Source organism: Gymnoscopelus microlampas (genome assembly GCF_963454915.1).
Source record: "Gymnoscopelus microlampas genome assembly, chromosome: 21".
Lineage (NCBI taxonomy): Eukaryota > Metazoa > Chordata > Actinopteri > Myctophiformes > Myctophidae > Gymnoscopelus > Gymnoscopelus microlampas.
In genome coordinates, this window is record NC_139958.1 from 44,265,941 (window position 1) to 44,282,588 (window position 16,648).

General features: G+C 42.1%; 2 protein-coding genes across 2 annotated transcripts in view; both read left to right on the forward strand.

Annotated features, from left to right (window-relative positions):
• The window catches only part of LOC311038260 (GTPase IMAP family member 8-like), a 487,341-nt gene that overhangs the window by 243,711 nt on the left and 226,982 nt on the right, over window positions 1-16,648 (forward strand). The window lies entirely within an intron of this gene.
• LOC311038109 (uncharacterized protein) lies at window positions 14,484-16,537 on the forward strand. The gene is made up of 2 exons (XM_084047450.1): window positions 14,484-14,670; window positions 15,666-16,537. The coding sequence occupies exons 1-2, from the start codon at window positions 14,495-14,497 to the stop codon at window positions 16,528-16,530; spliced, it is 1,041 nt and encodes a 346-aa protein (XP_083903576.1). The 5' UTR covers window positions 14,484-14,494; the 3' UTR covers window positions 16,531-16,537.

A 16,648-nucleotide genomic window follows, 5' to 3' on the forward strand; every position in this document is an offset into this window, starting at 1 on the left:
CTAAAGATACACCTTCAGGAGGCTGCAATTGAAAAATGGCCCCTGTCCAAGTCCTAACCTACCCCATGTCCTAACCTAACCTACCCCCACTACCCCCCCCTCTCTTTCTTCTTTGTACATATTTTTCACTCTTCATACCAGTAACCTGTAAACTGATTGTATGACATTCTGTATAGTAGTGTGTATATCTGTCTGTCTCTTATATGTCATCATGATTTGTGTGCATGGGGTTCTCATCTTAAACAAGCTCAGTGCTTTATGAGCTTTCCAGTTTAGTAGACCTTGTATTGTGAATTTGTACTTCCATGTACTGTCATGTACTGTTCGCATGTCTTACTAAATAAAGTACATCAATCAATCAATCAATCAATCAATCAATCAATCAAAACCCTTCCTCCAGTGAACTGCACCCATCACGGCGTGGGCCCGTTGAAGGAGGTGTCCCTCCCTCCACATGAGACCTCGGTCACACTGCGGGACTTTCAGACCGGCACGCGCTACAGGTTCGCTGTGAGCGCCGTTTCGGCCAACGGAATTGGCGGAACGATGTGGGGCACGGCGTACACAGAAGGTAGGTTTATCCCGAAATGGAGGGTTTTGATGATGAACCATTTTAAGGGGTGCAACAGTTAATCGAGCTAACTGTTTGAATTGATCATAACAAATATATATATATTTTATTTAATAAGATAATGAATTAACCGAGTTGCATAAATGGATCATTAAAGACGGGGTGACGTGATTTTCAGTGATCCCCCCCTAAAACATAATCATCAGGTATTATGGTTATACTAGGAGGAAGATCTTTTTCAAAAAAGTGTACAGAAATTGTTAAAATTATGTTTTTATGTGGACACGCCTCCAGTTCATTAAGTATACCTGGTTCTCACCTTAGCACCTCCTCCACCACCTTAGCACCACCCACCTGTCCTAGTCCCTCCTCATGCCCACACCTGTTGTGTTATGATAATGAGGGGGAGGGTATATTTTTACTATGTCACTAAAGCGCTGTTTTTCTATTGGCACGTTTGACCCTCAAGGTTTCAGCCTCCAGGAAGAAACTCCAAATAGTCAGAGAGGACATAAAACACCATAAAAACACCACCAGGGGGCTTAATGAAGTTCTATCAAACTCACCTCACATAGCTGAGTGGTTAGTGAGCCCGCCTAGGGAGCCAGAGGCCCTGGTTGCCCCAGGTTCGATTCCAGGCCAGGCCAGCATATGTGTCGATGAAATGAAATTCGTCCCTGAGCAAGACTCTTAACCCCTAATTGCTCACAGGTTCTCATCGGAAACAAGACCGCAAGGACTTTCATGAACGACCTGTTAAAAGGAATTATCCTTATCCTTATCTTCATAGACACATGAAAAACAGAAAAAGTGCAAAAACATGGCACCAGCTCTATTAGTCCAAATTGTGCTGCAACAACAGTTAACGACTTTCAGCCTGAATCCTGTTTTGGCACCCCATTCGGATGGGACATTATCACGTTTTATCAGACCATTGAATGGCCGAGTAGGCAGCATACTGACCTACCCATCATTTATCAGAGCATTCATTGGGTGTTATCAGGACATACTGACCTACCGACGGAGATGACTTATATAAAGTTACGTTTCGGTTTGGGACCATGACGGAGGCGTGTAGTCTCAACCGAACTGGAGCCACGTGAGGGACCACCGAGCGAGCTGAAGCGAGCGAGTTGCGAGCGCTGTTGGAGTTATGTACCGATAGAGTTATGTACCGATAGAGTCATGTACCGATAGGCACAGAATGGTAAATCATGTTGTGGGGACTGCTCTGCCTCCGAGTAGGTCAGTAGCTCCTGATTACACCCAATGAATGGTCTGATAAATCGCGGGTAGGTCAGTATGTCGCCTATACTCGCACATTCAATGGTCTGATAAATGGTCTGGTTTTGGGAAGTACCGGATACAATAGATGGGCTCCATACCAGAGCAGACCACTGAGCAGTACATTGATTACGGCAACACTAGTGCAGGGGTCTTCAACATTTTCAGCCCAGGGACCCCCTAGCTGAGAGAGAGATGAAGCAGGGACCCCCACTATATTGTATAAAATTGTGTTATAGATTAAACTTTTTTTGTTTACGTTTACTGTTCTTTTTTCCCTCTACACCAAACACCTCTTTGCCAAAAATAGCAGATCTACAAGCTCACAACGCCTCGCGCTGCGAGGCGTTGTGAGCTTGTAGATCTGCTATTTTTGGTCTGCTAAAGTTCTCCTCAGAAAAGGGATGCTAGGGTTCAAGTGGTTGATCTAAAAAAAAATTATACCACACAAAGATTTGGCGGACCCCCTGTAGTAACTCTGAGGACCCCCAAGGGGTCCCGGACCCCCTGTTGAAGACCCCTGCACTAGTGTTTGAAGTTTTGTGTTAAAATGAACACATCTGTGTACCGTACACCATTTGATTTAATTTGTAATTTCAAAGAAAGTTGAGTTTGTAAATGATATTGCAGAACATCAACACTTTACCATTGATTGAATATTGTATTAAACAGACATGCAAAACAGCACGAGTACAGTCAAACACTTTGTCTAAAAGGATAACACCAAAAAAATCCTTGCGGTCTTGTTTCCATTGATGTCCTATGTATTCAATTCATCAACAACCATTTGATTTAGATAAGTCATTTTCTATGCATGATATCGTCTGCTTGTAATTTCTACACCATACTGTACAGGCATAAATAAAATGAATGCATAGTGTTCAGGGATGCATGCATGAGGAAAACAATAGAGGAGATGAAGGTTGGGGTTTAGTTCCAGCAAGAACTTCAAGCCACTTTCACCCCTGGCAATACACCAACATACAAAAAAAACTGATGATAATAAAATCTAAAAATGTAAAGTAAAAATACCAGGCAATTGTACTTGAGTAAATGTGTGGTGTAGAAAATGCTATTGATATAATAAATGAATACCCTCCACTCCACTACATCTCTGACTACTATTATTATTATTATTACAACTATGTGTTATAATTGATTATCAGTACATTGAAAATCCATCAGTAAATCTCCTGTTTGATGTTTTTAGACAAGTCGTGTCCCAAAGGATGGAAGAAGTTTGGAAGCAGCTGTTACAGTCCATTTGATGGATATAAAACATGGCAGGATAGTAGAGAACACTGTCTGAACCAAGGAGCTGATCTGGTGGTCATTAACAGTAGAGAAGAACAGGTTAGTGTTTGTGTGTGTGTGTGTGTGTGTGTGTGTGTGTGTGTGTGTGTGTGTGTGTGTGTGTGTGTGTGTGTGTGTGTGTGTGTGTGCGTGTGCGTGTGTGTATGTGTGTGTGTGCGTGTGTTAGGGCATTAACGTCAAAACATTAAGTCGGGTGTCTTTGCGCGATTTCACGTTGGCCACATTACCCACCTCAAGCCAATATCATAGTCAGTTCTGTTCATAACCATTGGTGGAAAAAGTACTCACATGTTTTACTTAATTACTCACATGTTTTACTTAATTACCTAGCATTAAAGTAATGCTAGGTAACTTTTTCAATAAAACTAAAGTTAAATTGTATATCTTTTGTAAGTGGCAAATGTTTCACAACATCCACTCCATGAATTTCACCCCCGAAAGCCTTTTATTTATATACACTGCTCAAAACAATAAAGGGAACACATAAACATTACAATGTAACTCCAAGTCAATCACACTTCTGGGATATCAACCTGTCCAGTTAGGAAGCAACTCTGATTGTGAATCAATTTCACCTACTGTTGTGCAAATGGAACAGACAACAGGTGGAAATGAGAAGCAATTTGCAAGCCAACCCCTATAAAGGAATGGTTTTGCAGGTGGTGGCCACAGACCATGTCCCTGTCCTCATCCTTTCTGGCAGATTTTTGGGTACTTTTGCATTTTGCCAGTGCCCTCACCACTAGAGGTAGCATGAGGCGGTTTCTGCAACCCACAGAAGTTGCTTAGGTAGTGCAGCTCATCCAGGATGGCACATCAATGCGCGCTGTGGCAAGAAGGTTTGCTGTGTCTCCCAGCACAGTGTCAAGAGCATGGAGGAGATACCAGGAGACAGGCCAGTACACCAGGAGACGTGGTGGGGGGCGTAGGAGGACAACAACCCAGCAGCAGGAGCGCTATCTGGTCCTTTGTGCAAGGAGGAACAGGAGGAGCACTGCCAGAGCCCTACAAAACGACCTCCAGCAGGCCACATGTGCATGTTTCTGCTCAAACTGTGAGAAACAGACTCCATGAGGGTGATATGAGGGCCCGACGTCCACAAGTGGGGCCTGTGCTCACAGCCCAACACCGTGCAGCCCGATTGACATTTGCCAGAGAACACCAGGACTGGCAGATTCGCCATTGGCACCCTGTGCTCTTCACGGATGAGAGCAGGTTCACACTGGGCACATGTGACAGACGTGACAGAGTCTGGAGACGCCGTGGAGAACGTTCTGCTGCATGCAACATCCTCCAGCATGACCGGTTTGGCGGTGGGTCAGTGATGGTCTGGGGAGGCATATCCTTGGAGGGCCGCACAGACCTCTATGTGCTAGCCAGAGGTACCATGACTGCAATTAGGTACCGGGATGAGATCCTCAGACCATCACTGACCCACCACCAAACCGGTTTGAGCAGAAACATGCACATGTGGCCTGCTGGAGGTCGTTTTGTAGGGCTCTGGCAGTGCTCCTCCTGTTCCTTCTTGCATAAAGGACCAGATAGCGCTCCTGCTGCTGGGTTGTTGTCCTCCTACGGCCCCCACCACGTCTCCTGGTGTACTGGCCTGTCTCCTGGTATCTCTTCCATGCTCTTGACACTGTGCTGGGAGACACAGCAAACCTTCTTGCCACAGCGCGCATTGATGTGCCATCCTGGATGAGCTGCACTACCTGAGCAACTGTGGGTTGCAGAAACCGCCTCATGCTACCTCTAGTGGTGAGGGCACTGGCAAAATGCAAAAGTACCCAAAAATCTGCCAGAAAGGATGAGGACAGGGAAATGGTCTGTGGCCACCACCTGCAAAACCATTCTTTTATAGGGGTTGGCTTGCAAATTGCTTCTCATTTCCACCTGTTGTCTGTTCCATTTGCACAACAGCAGGTGAAATTGATTCACAATCAGTGTTGCTTCCTAACTGGACAGGTTGATATCCCAGAAGTGTGATTGACTTGGAGTTACATTGTAATGTTTATGTGTTCCCTTTATTGTTTTGAGCAGTGTATTTTCTATTGAACGGTGTCGGGGGGGACTTTCCCGCGAAAATAACGTCATCTGGCCGGAAAACGGAAGCGGAAATGCACCGGTTTCCTGTTTGGCCAGGAACTACCGCACAGGTTTCCTGTTTGGCCAGGAACTACCGCGCTAATTACAAAAAGGAAACTCATGTTGATTTTAAGAGATTGTATGATTTGAAGATCGAAAAACAACAGAAAAAGAAAACACAACTCACGGTAACTAAAGCTCCACTGGCTAAGAGAAACGATCCACAGATCGTATAAAACAATTAAAATAACGCTTTTTGAAACGCTTCCGTCTTCCGGTGAAAACAAATGGAATCCTGGGTAACAGAGGAATAAACGAACGGCCTGCAGTGACTATTCTGCCCTCCCAAGGTGAATGACTGGCTAGTTTGGCAGATAGCGAACAGTCTTTCCAATGAGCACAAACGGTTTGTAGTTTAGGCTGTTTATTGCCACTGGAGAAGTTGTAAAACTGCAATACAGAAAATACAGAAAAAATATACATTCTGTATTAATATTGTCAAAACATAATATGCACATACTGCAATAAACATGACAAAACACATAGTCAAACTGCTATCCTCACTGTAATGCACCTAAATGACATGCAGCTGTAGCCAACAGGGGTTGATTAGCTGAATTAGCTTCAGCCAGCTTCAAACATAACACATCAAAATTAGCTTCATCTAGTTTCAATAGTATTTGGATAAACATCACAAAATACACTAACACACTACAAGAAATCAAACTTCAAGAAAACCAACAGAATGTGCTTACAGTCATATGTTTTCCAAGGCTTGTCACAAGAACAGGATCATAGCATGCTGTCTCCTCTGCTGTCTTGCACACACTGACACATACTGAAAAACTATGGCAAGCTCAAAGGTTCAAAAAACATCACATGGTGCAAAACACACCTATATACAAAACCACCACTAGGTGGCAATAATACACACTAACAGTGGGCAGAACAGTGACGGTATTGACCAGCAGAGGCTGCTAAAAATTGCTATTTGTGAACCTGCACGGTATAACTTTAAGTAAAATTATCAATACTGCAATGTAGAAATACTCCCTTACAAGTACAAGTCCGGAATTCAAAATGCATTTGAGTAAAGTTACACAAGTACTGGTATCAAAATTTACTTAGAGTACCGAAAGTAAAATTACTCCTTGTGAGTACTTTTACTCACAATTTACATCGCGATGCATTGTAGATCGGCTATTTTCAAATGGCCGAAATGCACATAGGGCTGAAGATCTACAAGCTCACAGAGATATTTGTATACATTTGAAAACTTCAAATGGGACATAATGCATAATGAGCGCTTTTGCTTTTGATTCTTTGAGTACATCTTATACTTTTGTAGGCCTACTCTTACTCAAGTACATACATACGGCACGGCGGCCAATTCTGCACATTGATACATTCTGTACTCACCGTAGATGTTCCTCCAACATCCAAACATCTCCTAAATTAACACATTGACCAAGGATGTCATATTACGTCATCATAGAGATTTTAGTGATTACGCTAGAGGGTGCTCTTCACCAACCTGTGAATGATACCTTGACTTCGAGACGATACACCCGGAAATTATGTCATCTAAAACATTCTCGACACGTCCGCTACAATGTTATCAGATTTATAAAAATACATGTATCTCGGATTTCTGAAAACAAGCTATATTCAGCGTGGCTCCCTTGTGCAACCAGTAGTAGGCGCCTGTGGTATGTGTGTGTGTGTGTGTGTGTGTGTGTGTGTGCGTGTGTGCGGGTGAAGAAGTGAATGTATAATAAAATGGATAAAATTAATGATGATTCATTCATGTACAAACGATCAGGGATTCATCAACTGTTTTGGTATGGACACATGGATTGGTCTGAACAGGACTGGAGGTAGATGGACATGGGTGGATGGAACACCACTGACAACACAGTGAGACATTTAACATTTTTCTTTTATATTGTAATTCTATCAAAGTCACTGTATGTGAGTGACTGAGTGGATGCTAAAATACATTGTTGTTTATTGTGCAGGTACTGGAGTACTGAACTGGAGTACGTCGATCCTAATAGCAATGACAAAAGGAACTGTGGATTATGGACGCTCCCCTGGACTGAAACTGGAACATGGGTTAATTCGGTATGTTGGGAAGTTGAGGCCGGAATATGTGAGAAATCTATTAAAACAAAATCAGGGGCACGGAAGCAATGGGTAGCGCTGTCGCCTCACAGCTAGAAGGTCCTGGGTTCGATTCCCGCCGGGGACGCTGTGGGTACTAGAGGCGTGTCTTTTCTTCCACATCATCAGTGCCCATACCCTGGGTGGGGTTGTCAAAAGGGCCTTTCTGTGTGGAGTTTGCATGTTCTCCCTGTGTCTCCTAGGGTAGTTAATACCCTCACAAAAACATGCAGTAATCCTGGTCGCTATACCGTCTCCCCCATGACAACCGGGGCGCCTGATGGAGGGGAAAGGAACTGGTTGGAATAATGTGTTCCTTCCACACGCTACATCCTACCGGGTAAAGTCCCCCCTGTCAGGTGACAAGAAGGTCAGTTGGTTCTCTAGACCCTCCAGAAAAATGCGTTTATGCGATCGCAGAATTTACCGCATAATCAGCAAAATGGCGCATAATTATGCGGGGGTAACGTTTTTTCAAAAAGGCCGCATCGCATCGCATAATATGTGCATCGCATCGCATAATACGCACATCGCATCGCATAATATGCGATTCGCATCGCATATTTCGCAACTTTTAACATTCCGCAACTTTTCGCATATCGCATATTTCGCATATTGCCGCATATTTCACAACTTTCCGCATATTTCGCAACTTCCCGCAATTTCACCGCATGAAATTGCAAAAAAAACTGCATATTTTGTCGCAGAATGAAGGATTTTAGCCCGCATAATCAAGAGTTTTAGCCCGCATAATCAAGGATTTTTGCCCGCATTTTTCTGGAGGGTCTAGTTCTCATGCATCTCATGCAAGGAGGCATGAGCTCAGCCCTGGGCTCCCTAGGCTGGTGGGGGGAGTGTAGCGCCCAGGATCACTTAGAAAATTGGCACCGGGTGAAAAAGGCTTACAAAATCGTGGGATCAAATAAAATAAAAAAATCTATACAATTATAATTTCAACATTTGTCTTGTGTCCCTGGCACAAAATCTTTTTAGATGGGGGTTTGCGGCCAATTATATATCAATTTGGGGGTCCTTGACGTACAAATGCTTCAGAACCACTTTACTTGCAAGGGTTCCCAAACTTTTCAGGCTGTGACCCGCCAAAATAATCATATTTAAACAGGGGACCCCACAAAATAATCAAATTTGAACTTAAAGTGTAACTTTAGAAATGTGCCGATACCCTGTATACACTTATACTGTATGTTGTTTTGTTCAATGTTCCACATTAAGCTAATCATCTAATCACGCTGGGCAAGACCTGGGCTGTTGGTCGTCTAGTACAGGGGTCTTCAACGTTTTCAGGCCAAGGACCCCTTAGCTGAGAGAGAGATGAAGCAGGGACCCCCTACTCTATATAAAATATAATAAAAACTATTAAAATATGTGATCTAACCTAAGGCCTGTCCGCGCACGTTTTAAGCTGTGGCGGACCAGGGATGGAGCTATGAAATTTTTCCTAAGATATCATAACATCATAGAAAAGGTAATAAAACTTTAGTCCAAAAGTCTCCTGTAAGTGTTAATATTTACACTGGATCAGTCAACAGACTTAGACACACTTTTTAAGGTTCAACATTAAAGGGATAGTTCACTCCCAATTTTTTCTTCTTCTATCGACAGTGGTGGAAAGTAACTAGCCTAAGTACATTTACTCAAGTACTGTACTTAACCCTGCAAGACCCGGATATATTTCTACTTGCAAAAAAAAAAGTTCAACCTTTCAGATGGTGTTGTAGGAGTACTTTGGAGAGGAAAATATAATGTTTTTAAAAAGTTTTCGTAAGGTTTTATTGAAATGTTGTAATATTACAACATTGGGTCTAACGGGTAGCAACATTTCCTATAGGCCATTTTTACTCACTGTCAGAATAACATGGCAAATGTCTATATACTTCACTAAAACAACTTAAGGGTTCACTTATATGCTTATGGTTTATTATTTGGCCTCAGAACAGTATACATTTTGAATAATATTATCAATAAGCCATATTTTTAAGATTTTCTTTTCTTTTAGTCGATGTCCACATCACTCTCTCCATTCATTACAATGTCCAACACATCCCTTGCAGTGAAGCAAGACTCTCTCCTTGCTTGTTGCATTCTGAAATGAAAATAAAGACATACCTTTAGTACATTAGTAGCACATCTCACTGCAGGTACATATTTCACAAGTCACACAATACTGTCTGGCCAACCTATTGTGCTTTGCTTATCCTCACAAAGGCTAAGCACCATCATCACTGATAGTGCTTAACCTAACAAAGGGATTGAGGATGGCTGTAAGTGGGCAATCCCCAGCACCCATCACATGAACAATGATGAGAGAGTCTTAAGTGGGCGACTCCCATATGAACAATTACCATACACTGATTGCGAATCACAAACATTACCAAAATATTTTGCTAAAACATTATAAGCAATGAAATGTTATAAGCTAATGCAGTATATAGGGGAAAATACACATATAACTGTGTAAATGTATTGTGAAAACTAATAATACTCCACTCCACTCTGCCAGATGAACAGGTGCATTGCTATTTGCTACCACCATGACCTAATGTTGTAAAAATACAACAAGTATAAAGTATGCTCTAATTTACATTTGGGGGATATATTTCACAATAACAACATATGTACATGTTCTAGACATCCTAATGATCACCAAAAAAAATATTACAGACATTTTACTTACTTTTTTGAGAGGGATCCTGTCCAGTGAAAAAGAGATTTTTCTTCCTTCAAGGATTTTCAAGTTGTGACATTTCCTGCCTCTGTGGGGGGTATTTATATGCAAATATCCTGGCCAATGACATAGCAAGACTAAACAATAGGATCCAATGATGATGTTTAGGAGAAGAAATAACAGGAAAACAAATGATTTATACACTTTTTTTGGATAAAATACAAATGTTGTATTATTACAACAGCTGGTCTTGCAGGGTTAAGTACAATTTTGAGGAACCTTTACTTTACCGGAGTATTTCCAATTTTCAGTACTTTTACCTCTACTCCACTACATCTCAGAGGCAAATGTCCTTTTACTCCACTACAATTATTTGAAAACTTTAGTTACTAGTTACTTTGCAGATATAGATCACAATGACCTCGTTGACATTTGTGTAACCACACGTGAATCTCCTGCAGTGATTAGCAACCATCAGGGGATCAATCATACTGGAGAAAAATATTCTGTGGCTACCTGAACAGGTAACACAATCGTTAAAAACCCTGGCAGAGTCTACAGACTGCTCTAGAAAAACTCTGGCAGTCAATGTGTTAAAATAGCCGATCTACAAGCTCACAACGCGACGTGTTGTGAGCTTGTAGATACAAGTAAGACGCGCAAACGCGGGAAGCGAACGCATTGTAGTAGTTATTGCCCCCCCCCCCCCCCACCAAAAAAAAAAAAGTATTTATTTGACTGTATCTGACTCTGTTTTTCTTAAAAGTGCAAATTAATCACTTGGAATCCCATGTTACAGCATAGCTAGCTAGCAAGAAGAAATCTAAAACTGTCGTCAAACTAAGGCGTTTTCAACTTGCCATCCGGGCTGAAATATGCACAAATGACATGGAATTCTTAGATATCCCAATAGATGAACTTGTGTAGATGGTTTTAGATGTGTTATTTTTCACTGTAGCTGCTATATTTCTGTCAGAGGAGTGCACTAGGCTCTATTCACAGCAGCAATATTATGAAGACATTCACAGGTGTTACCAATGATACTAATGAAGGCTCTGTTCCATTCTGGTCAAACAGAGTCAGGGTGCTGAAATTGTGCATGTTGGCCCACTGGAAACACTCTGTTACACCAGTGGGTCTACAGTTGGGGTCCAGGGACCCTCATGGGCTTCCAAATGGCCCCTTACAGGGGTGTAACTCTGAGAGTGTACAAATGGAACCAAATTGACCCATTTGGTTCCATTTGTACACTCTCAGAGTTATGGGGGGCGTGGAAACCACTGTGCTACACTAAATGGAACAGAGCCTTCATTAGTATCATTGGTAACCGTGAAGGAAGTGATCATATGGCTGCTGTGCATAGAGCCTATTAGTCACCGAGGGGCAGGCTGATTTCAGCCACACTAGTGCACTCTGGCGCACTCTGGCAGCTGCACACAGGCAGTGCACGCACACAATATTGCACACACACACACACACACACACACACACACACACACACACACACACACACACACACACACACACACACACACACACACACACACACAGACTGCACAAAGACACGGACACACACAACCCCAGCACGGTTTCATAGTAAGCTCCACTTGCGCCTTCTTTAATATTTTTGAACATTTTGTTATTTCTGTAATACTATGTTTGAAATGTATTGAAATTGTATGAATATTCATGAATGTGTGTGAAGATGTTCAGCTATAACCACATGGCCAAGATAAGCACGGCAGGTTGAAAGTTTTTAATGGTTTCATGACACAGTCTTTATCATGGTCCTTCAAACGTGTATAAAAGGTTTTAACTGAAAGTTCCACTCCAGTGAGCCATTGCAGGTGTTTTTCTGTCACATTTCTAAAGCCTTTTCAACTGCAATGTCGAAAGTCATCTTTGCCTGCGGGTGTCGCTGCCTGTCAATCATCGCCTCTGCTCTGCCCCCCCCCCCCCCCCCAAAGGAAAGGATAGGGGAGGGGAGGGGTGGGGAGGAGAGGGGGTGGGATTAAGTGACTATGACATAAAAGTCAAGGGGCCAATCCCAGATTACCTTTCCAGCCTAATTATTAAAAATTGAGGTCATAAAACCCCCCAGAACACTTTCATGTGTCTCAGTCAGGGGTTCCCAAAGCATTACAACTGAGACCCAATGAGATGTCTCCCTGGGACCCAGACAAAAAAAAACATTGTGAATGAACTAGCAGTGAAAATAGCAGATCTACAAGCTCACAACGCCCTGTGACGCACGGCGATATTGGTGATCTGCTATTTTCACAATTTTGTATGAGTTGAAAATACATTATGTACCTTCTTTTCAAAAATGTTTGAATTATTAAAAAAAAAAAAAATAATGATAATAAATCATATATTTTGAAAACTTTTGAAATGTTTTGTTTTTATTGTAAGGAATGCAAAAAAAATAGACAGACAGACAGACAGACAGACAGACAGAACACATGAAAGGAAGTGGGGAGACTAGGTATCACTGACCACATTATAGCCATGTTTTCCTTATTTGTGATGTCAGCCAACATGATACTAGAGCTTCTTTAAGATCACTGGTTCTCAGACAGGGGTATGGGGACCAGGAGTCAGTTGCACCAAACCTCACTAAGTTCAAACTTAGCCTAGTTACAGCTTAAATGGCTTTAAAAAAAGCCATTTAGACCAGGAAAGCATCTGTGTCATTTTTAGATTTCTTTGGCTATTCAAAAATAGCAGATCTACAAGCACCGAGTGCCGCGCTATGAGCTTGTATATCTGCTATTTGTAAACATCCACCTACCCCCCGAGAAGCAAAGATTTGAGTTACAAACGTATATATTCAAAGATTTGCCCACATTTTCACGATTTTTCATAAATAGCAGATCTCGGTGCCGCGATATGAGCTTGTAGATCTGCTATTTTTGAATAACCGAAGAAATCCAAAATGACACAGATGCATCCCCGGATTGAATGGGTTAAGCTATAACTAGGCTAAGTTTGAACTTAGTATGAGGTGGTGCAACTGGCCCCAGCTCACAACGAGTCAGTGTAGATCGGCTAGTTGAACTGAAACTTGAAAATATATTTTTAAATAGTAAAAAATGGCAAATAAGTTTAGGGATAATGGGTAAAGGCACTGGCGAAAATATAGGGCCCACGGTAAGCATGCACCTTATAGTCAGTATGACCACACACATTATTTAAGATGAAAACTGGCGACAAACCTTCGGCAAAAATAGCTAATCTACAAGAATCACAATGCATCGCATGACAACATGGTGTGAGCCTGTAGATCAGGCTTTTGCTATTTTTGAGAATATTAGGGAAAAAGAAGAAGAAAAAGAAGAGATTGTCACAATCAACACTGAGGAATTCGGTGACAAAATGATATATTTTAATATTGTCCATATCGTCCAGTCCTACTATGAAGTATGTACTGGACCATAGTATTATGGTCTAGATGATCTTACAAGCTTGTGAGCTTGGATATCAGTTCTACATGACTCCACATTTGGACAGTATGACATCATCAATATGACATCAATTGGATGTCCGTTTGTCAATAAATGGAACACAGCTGAATGACCCGCTACTCGCTGGTCTAAAGGTGTAAACATACAAGACAGGCAAAACATAGCTGATCTATAGGATATTCACACACACACACACACACACACACACACACACACACACACACACACACACACACACACACACACACACACACACACACACACACCGATGGAGGAGGAAACCATGCAAGGCACCAACCTGCTCATCAGGAGCAATAGGCTCTATGCATACAACTCAGACACGCCCCTTCCGCGTTAGGCGCGGGCCGCTGTTCCATTTCCGGTCGCGGTCAGCAGCAATGATAGTGGATGTACAGTCTTCATATTGTAGCAAACAAAACGGTATCAACTACATTGTTTTATTTGATTATTTTATGTCATGTTCTTTTATACTTTTTATTATGTGTGTGTCGACGTTTACATGACGCAATGACTTCTAAACGTCTTAAAATGTCCTTTCAAAAACGGGAGGACAGTTCTGCAACATACCACTGCTGTGTCCCACAGTGTACAGCCTCAGCAAAGTTCAACTCTGTTCTCAGTTTCCACCGATTTCCAAAAGACAAACAACAGGAGAAGCGGTGGGTAACTAATATCAAAAGAGACAACTTTACAATCACGGAGAAAACAAGAGTATGCAGTAGACACTTTGAGAGCACAGACCTGATCGAGCCTGCAAATGCATCTTCACGTAGGCGTCTTAAAAAGGGATCTGTACCGATGCTTTTTAAGTGGAATGACTTTAACCTACCTACCCCTCGGCCCGGAGTTTGGCAAAGGAAAGAGCGGCCGAATACTGAGATAATAAGCCAAAAGGAGGACCCCCCTATGGAAATAGATTATCAAGACCACGACTACTGTTCCAGCCCTGAGCCTTCTGCACTTGATCTCGCCCTGGAACGTATAGCAGAGCTAGAGAAACAGATGTTGGACATGTCCATCAGCAACAAGTTTGGCTTGGAACGCTTTGCTGCTTCAGACGATGACATAAGGTTTTTCACAAGGTAAGCTAAAATGCCAACAGTGTTAGATTTATGTAAAATTATTTATTCTGTAAACATTGGCCTTGATTATTTGGTCATTTTATGTACCCTCTTTCATATACTGCATGATGTATATGCGGTGGTTCTCAACGGTCCTTGAGGGGGTCCCCAGATAAATGATGTTATGATGGATAAAGGAACCGAATGGATGTGGCTGTAACTCTGAGAGTGTGTACAAAATGGAACCAAATGAACCCTTACGGGTGCATTTGGTTCCATTTGTACACTCTCAGAGTTATGGTTGTCCGTGGGCTAATGCAGGGGTTCTCAAAGTGGGGTCCGGGGACCCCCAGGACCCTATATGCATCGGCTATTTTCAAATGGGGGTCCACGGCCAAATACACATTCATTTATAAGTACTTGACATGAAAACGTTTGAGAACCACTGGTATACTGTACTTAACCATGTTAGCTCAGTCAGACCCTGTGCAGTCTTGTCTATTGTTTTTATTCTATTAATTTATGTATTATTTGTTATCTCTCTACACCAGTGGTTCTCAACCAGTGGTCCTTGGGGGGGTATCAGGGGGTCCCCAGCGAAATTAGTTAACATAGCATCACAATCATTATAACTTAGCTTTAGCTTTGGCTATTCAAAAACAGCAGATCTACAAGCTCGGTGCCGCGCTATGAGCTTGTAGATCTGCTATTTAAAAAAAATCTTGAATACAAATGTGTGCATATCTTTGAATATATATATTTTGAAACGTGAGCATCTTTAACTCAAATCTTAGCATTTGGGGGTCCCTGGCACATAATATTTACTTTTAATATATTTTTAATATATCATTACATTATATAATAATGAATATATATATAAATTATAATATATATTGTTATTTACTTATAATGTATTACTCATAATATTAATATGCGTTCATTATAACTATGAACCTGATTATCTGCAATGTAGTACAGCCTATTGACACCTAATACATTTACATTTTCTCCCACAGGTTTGCAACTCACGCTCACCTGATGGCCTTTTGGAGGCAGATAGAGCCAGCAACACACAGGATGCTCACCTGTACAAAAGCTCAGCCTGCAGCTAAGACTACTCATTTACAGTCTCAACAACCCATTGATGAGTTTTTTCTGTTCATGAACTATCTGTCGTTGGGTCTGATGCAGAAAGATCTGGCCCATAGATTCAAAATCCACCAGTCAACAGTGAGCCGCATCATCAAAACATGGGTTAACTTTCTTTACACTGTACTTGGAGCTGTAGGCATTTGGATGTCTGCGGAAGCCGTAAAGGCTCACCTGCCAGATGTTTTCCACAACTACTCTGATACACAGGTGGTGTTGGACTGCACTGAACTGCGTTGCCAAACACCAAACTCTCTTCTCCTTCAGAGTGAGGTGTTCTCTAACTACAAATCACATTGCACCTTTAAAGGGTTAATAGGAATTGCCCCCCATGGTGCAATAACCTTCGTGTCAGCTCTTTATGCAGGCTCCATCAGCGATAAAGAGATCCTGAAGCAGAGTGGTATCGTGCCTCTCCTCAAACCAACAATGGCCATCATGGTAGACAAGGGTTTCCTTGTGGAGGACTATGTTCCCTGTAAGGTGCACATACCTGCCTTCCTGTCCAAGAGAGCACAACTGTCTGCAGTAGATGTTAGGCAGACACAGTCTATTGCAAGACTGAGAATCCATGTAGAGCGCCTCATTCGAAGGGTTAAGGAGCACAAAATATTTAATACACTAATCCCTCTTTCACTCACAGGTAGCATCAATCAACTTTACACAGTAGCCTGCCTCTTAGTTAATTATCAAAATGGGCCCTTAGTGAAAAGCTGGGTAAAAGAGATGTGATCTCAAAACCACAATATAACCATGGAACCAGGGCAGGAATTTCAGGGAGGCCATGGCTGCCATTGCCCCACAGTTTTACCTTCTGCCCTTCAAAACATTATCTGCCCTGAGGCCACAG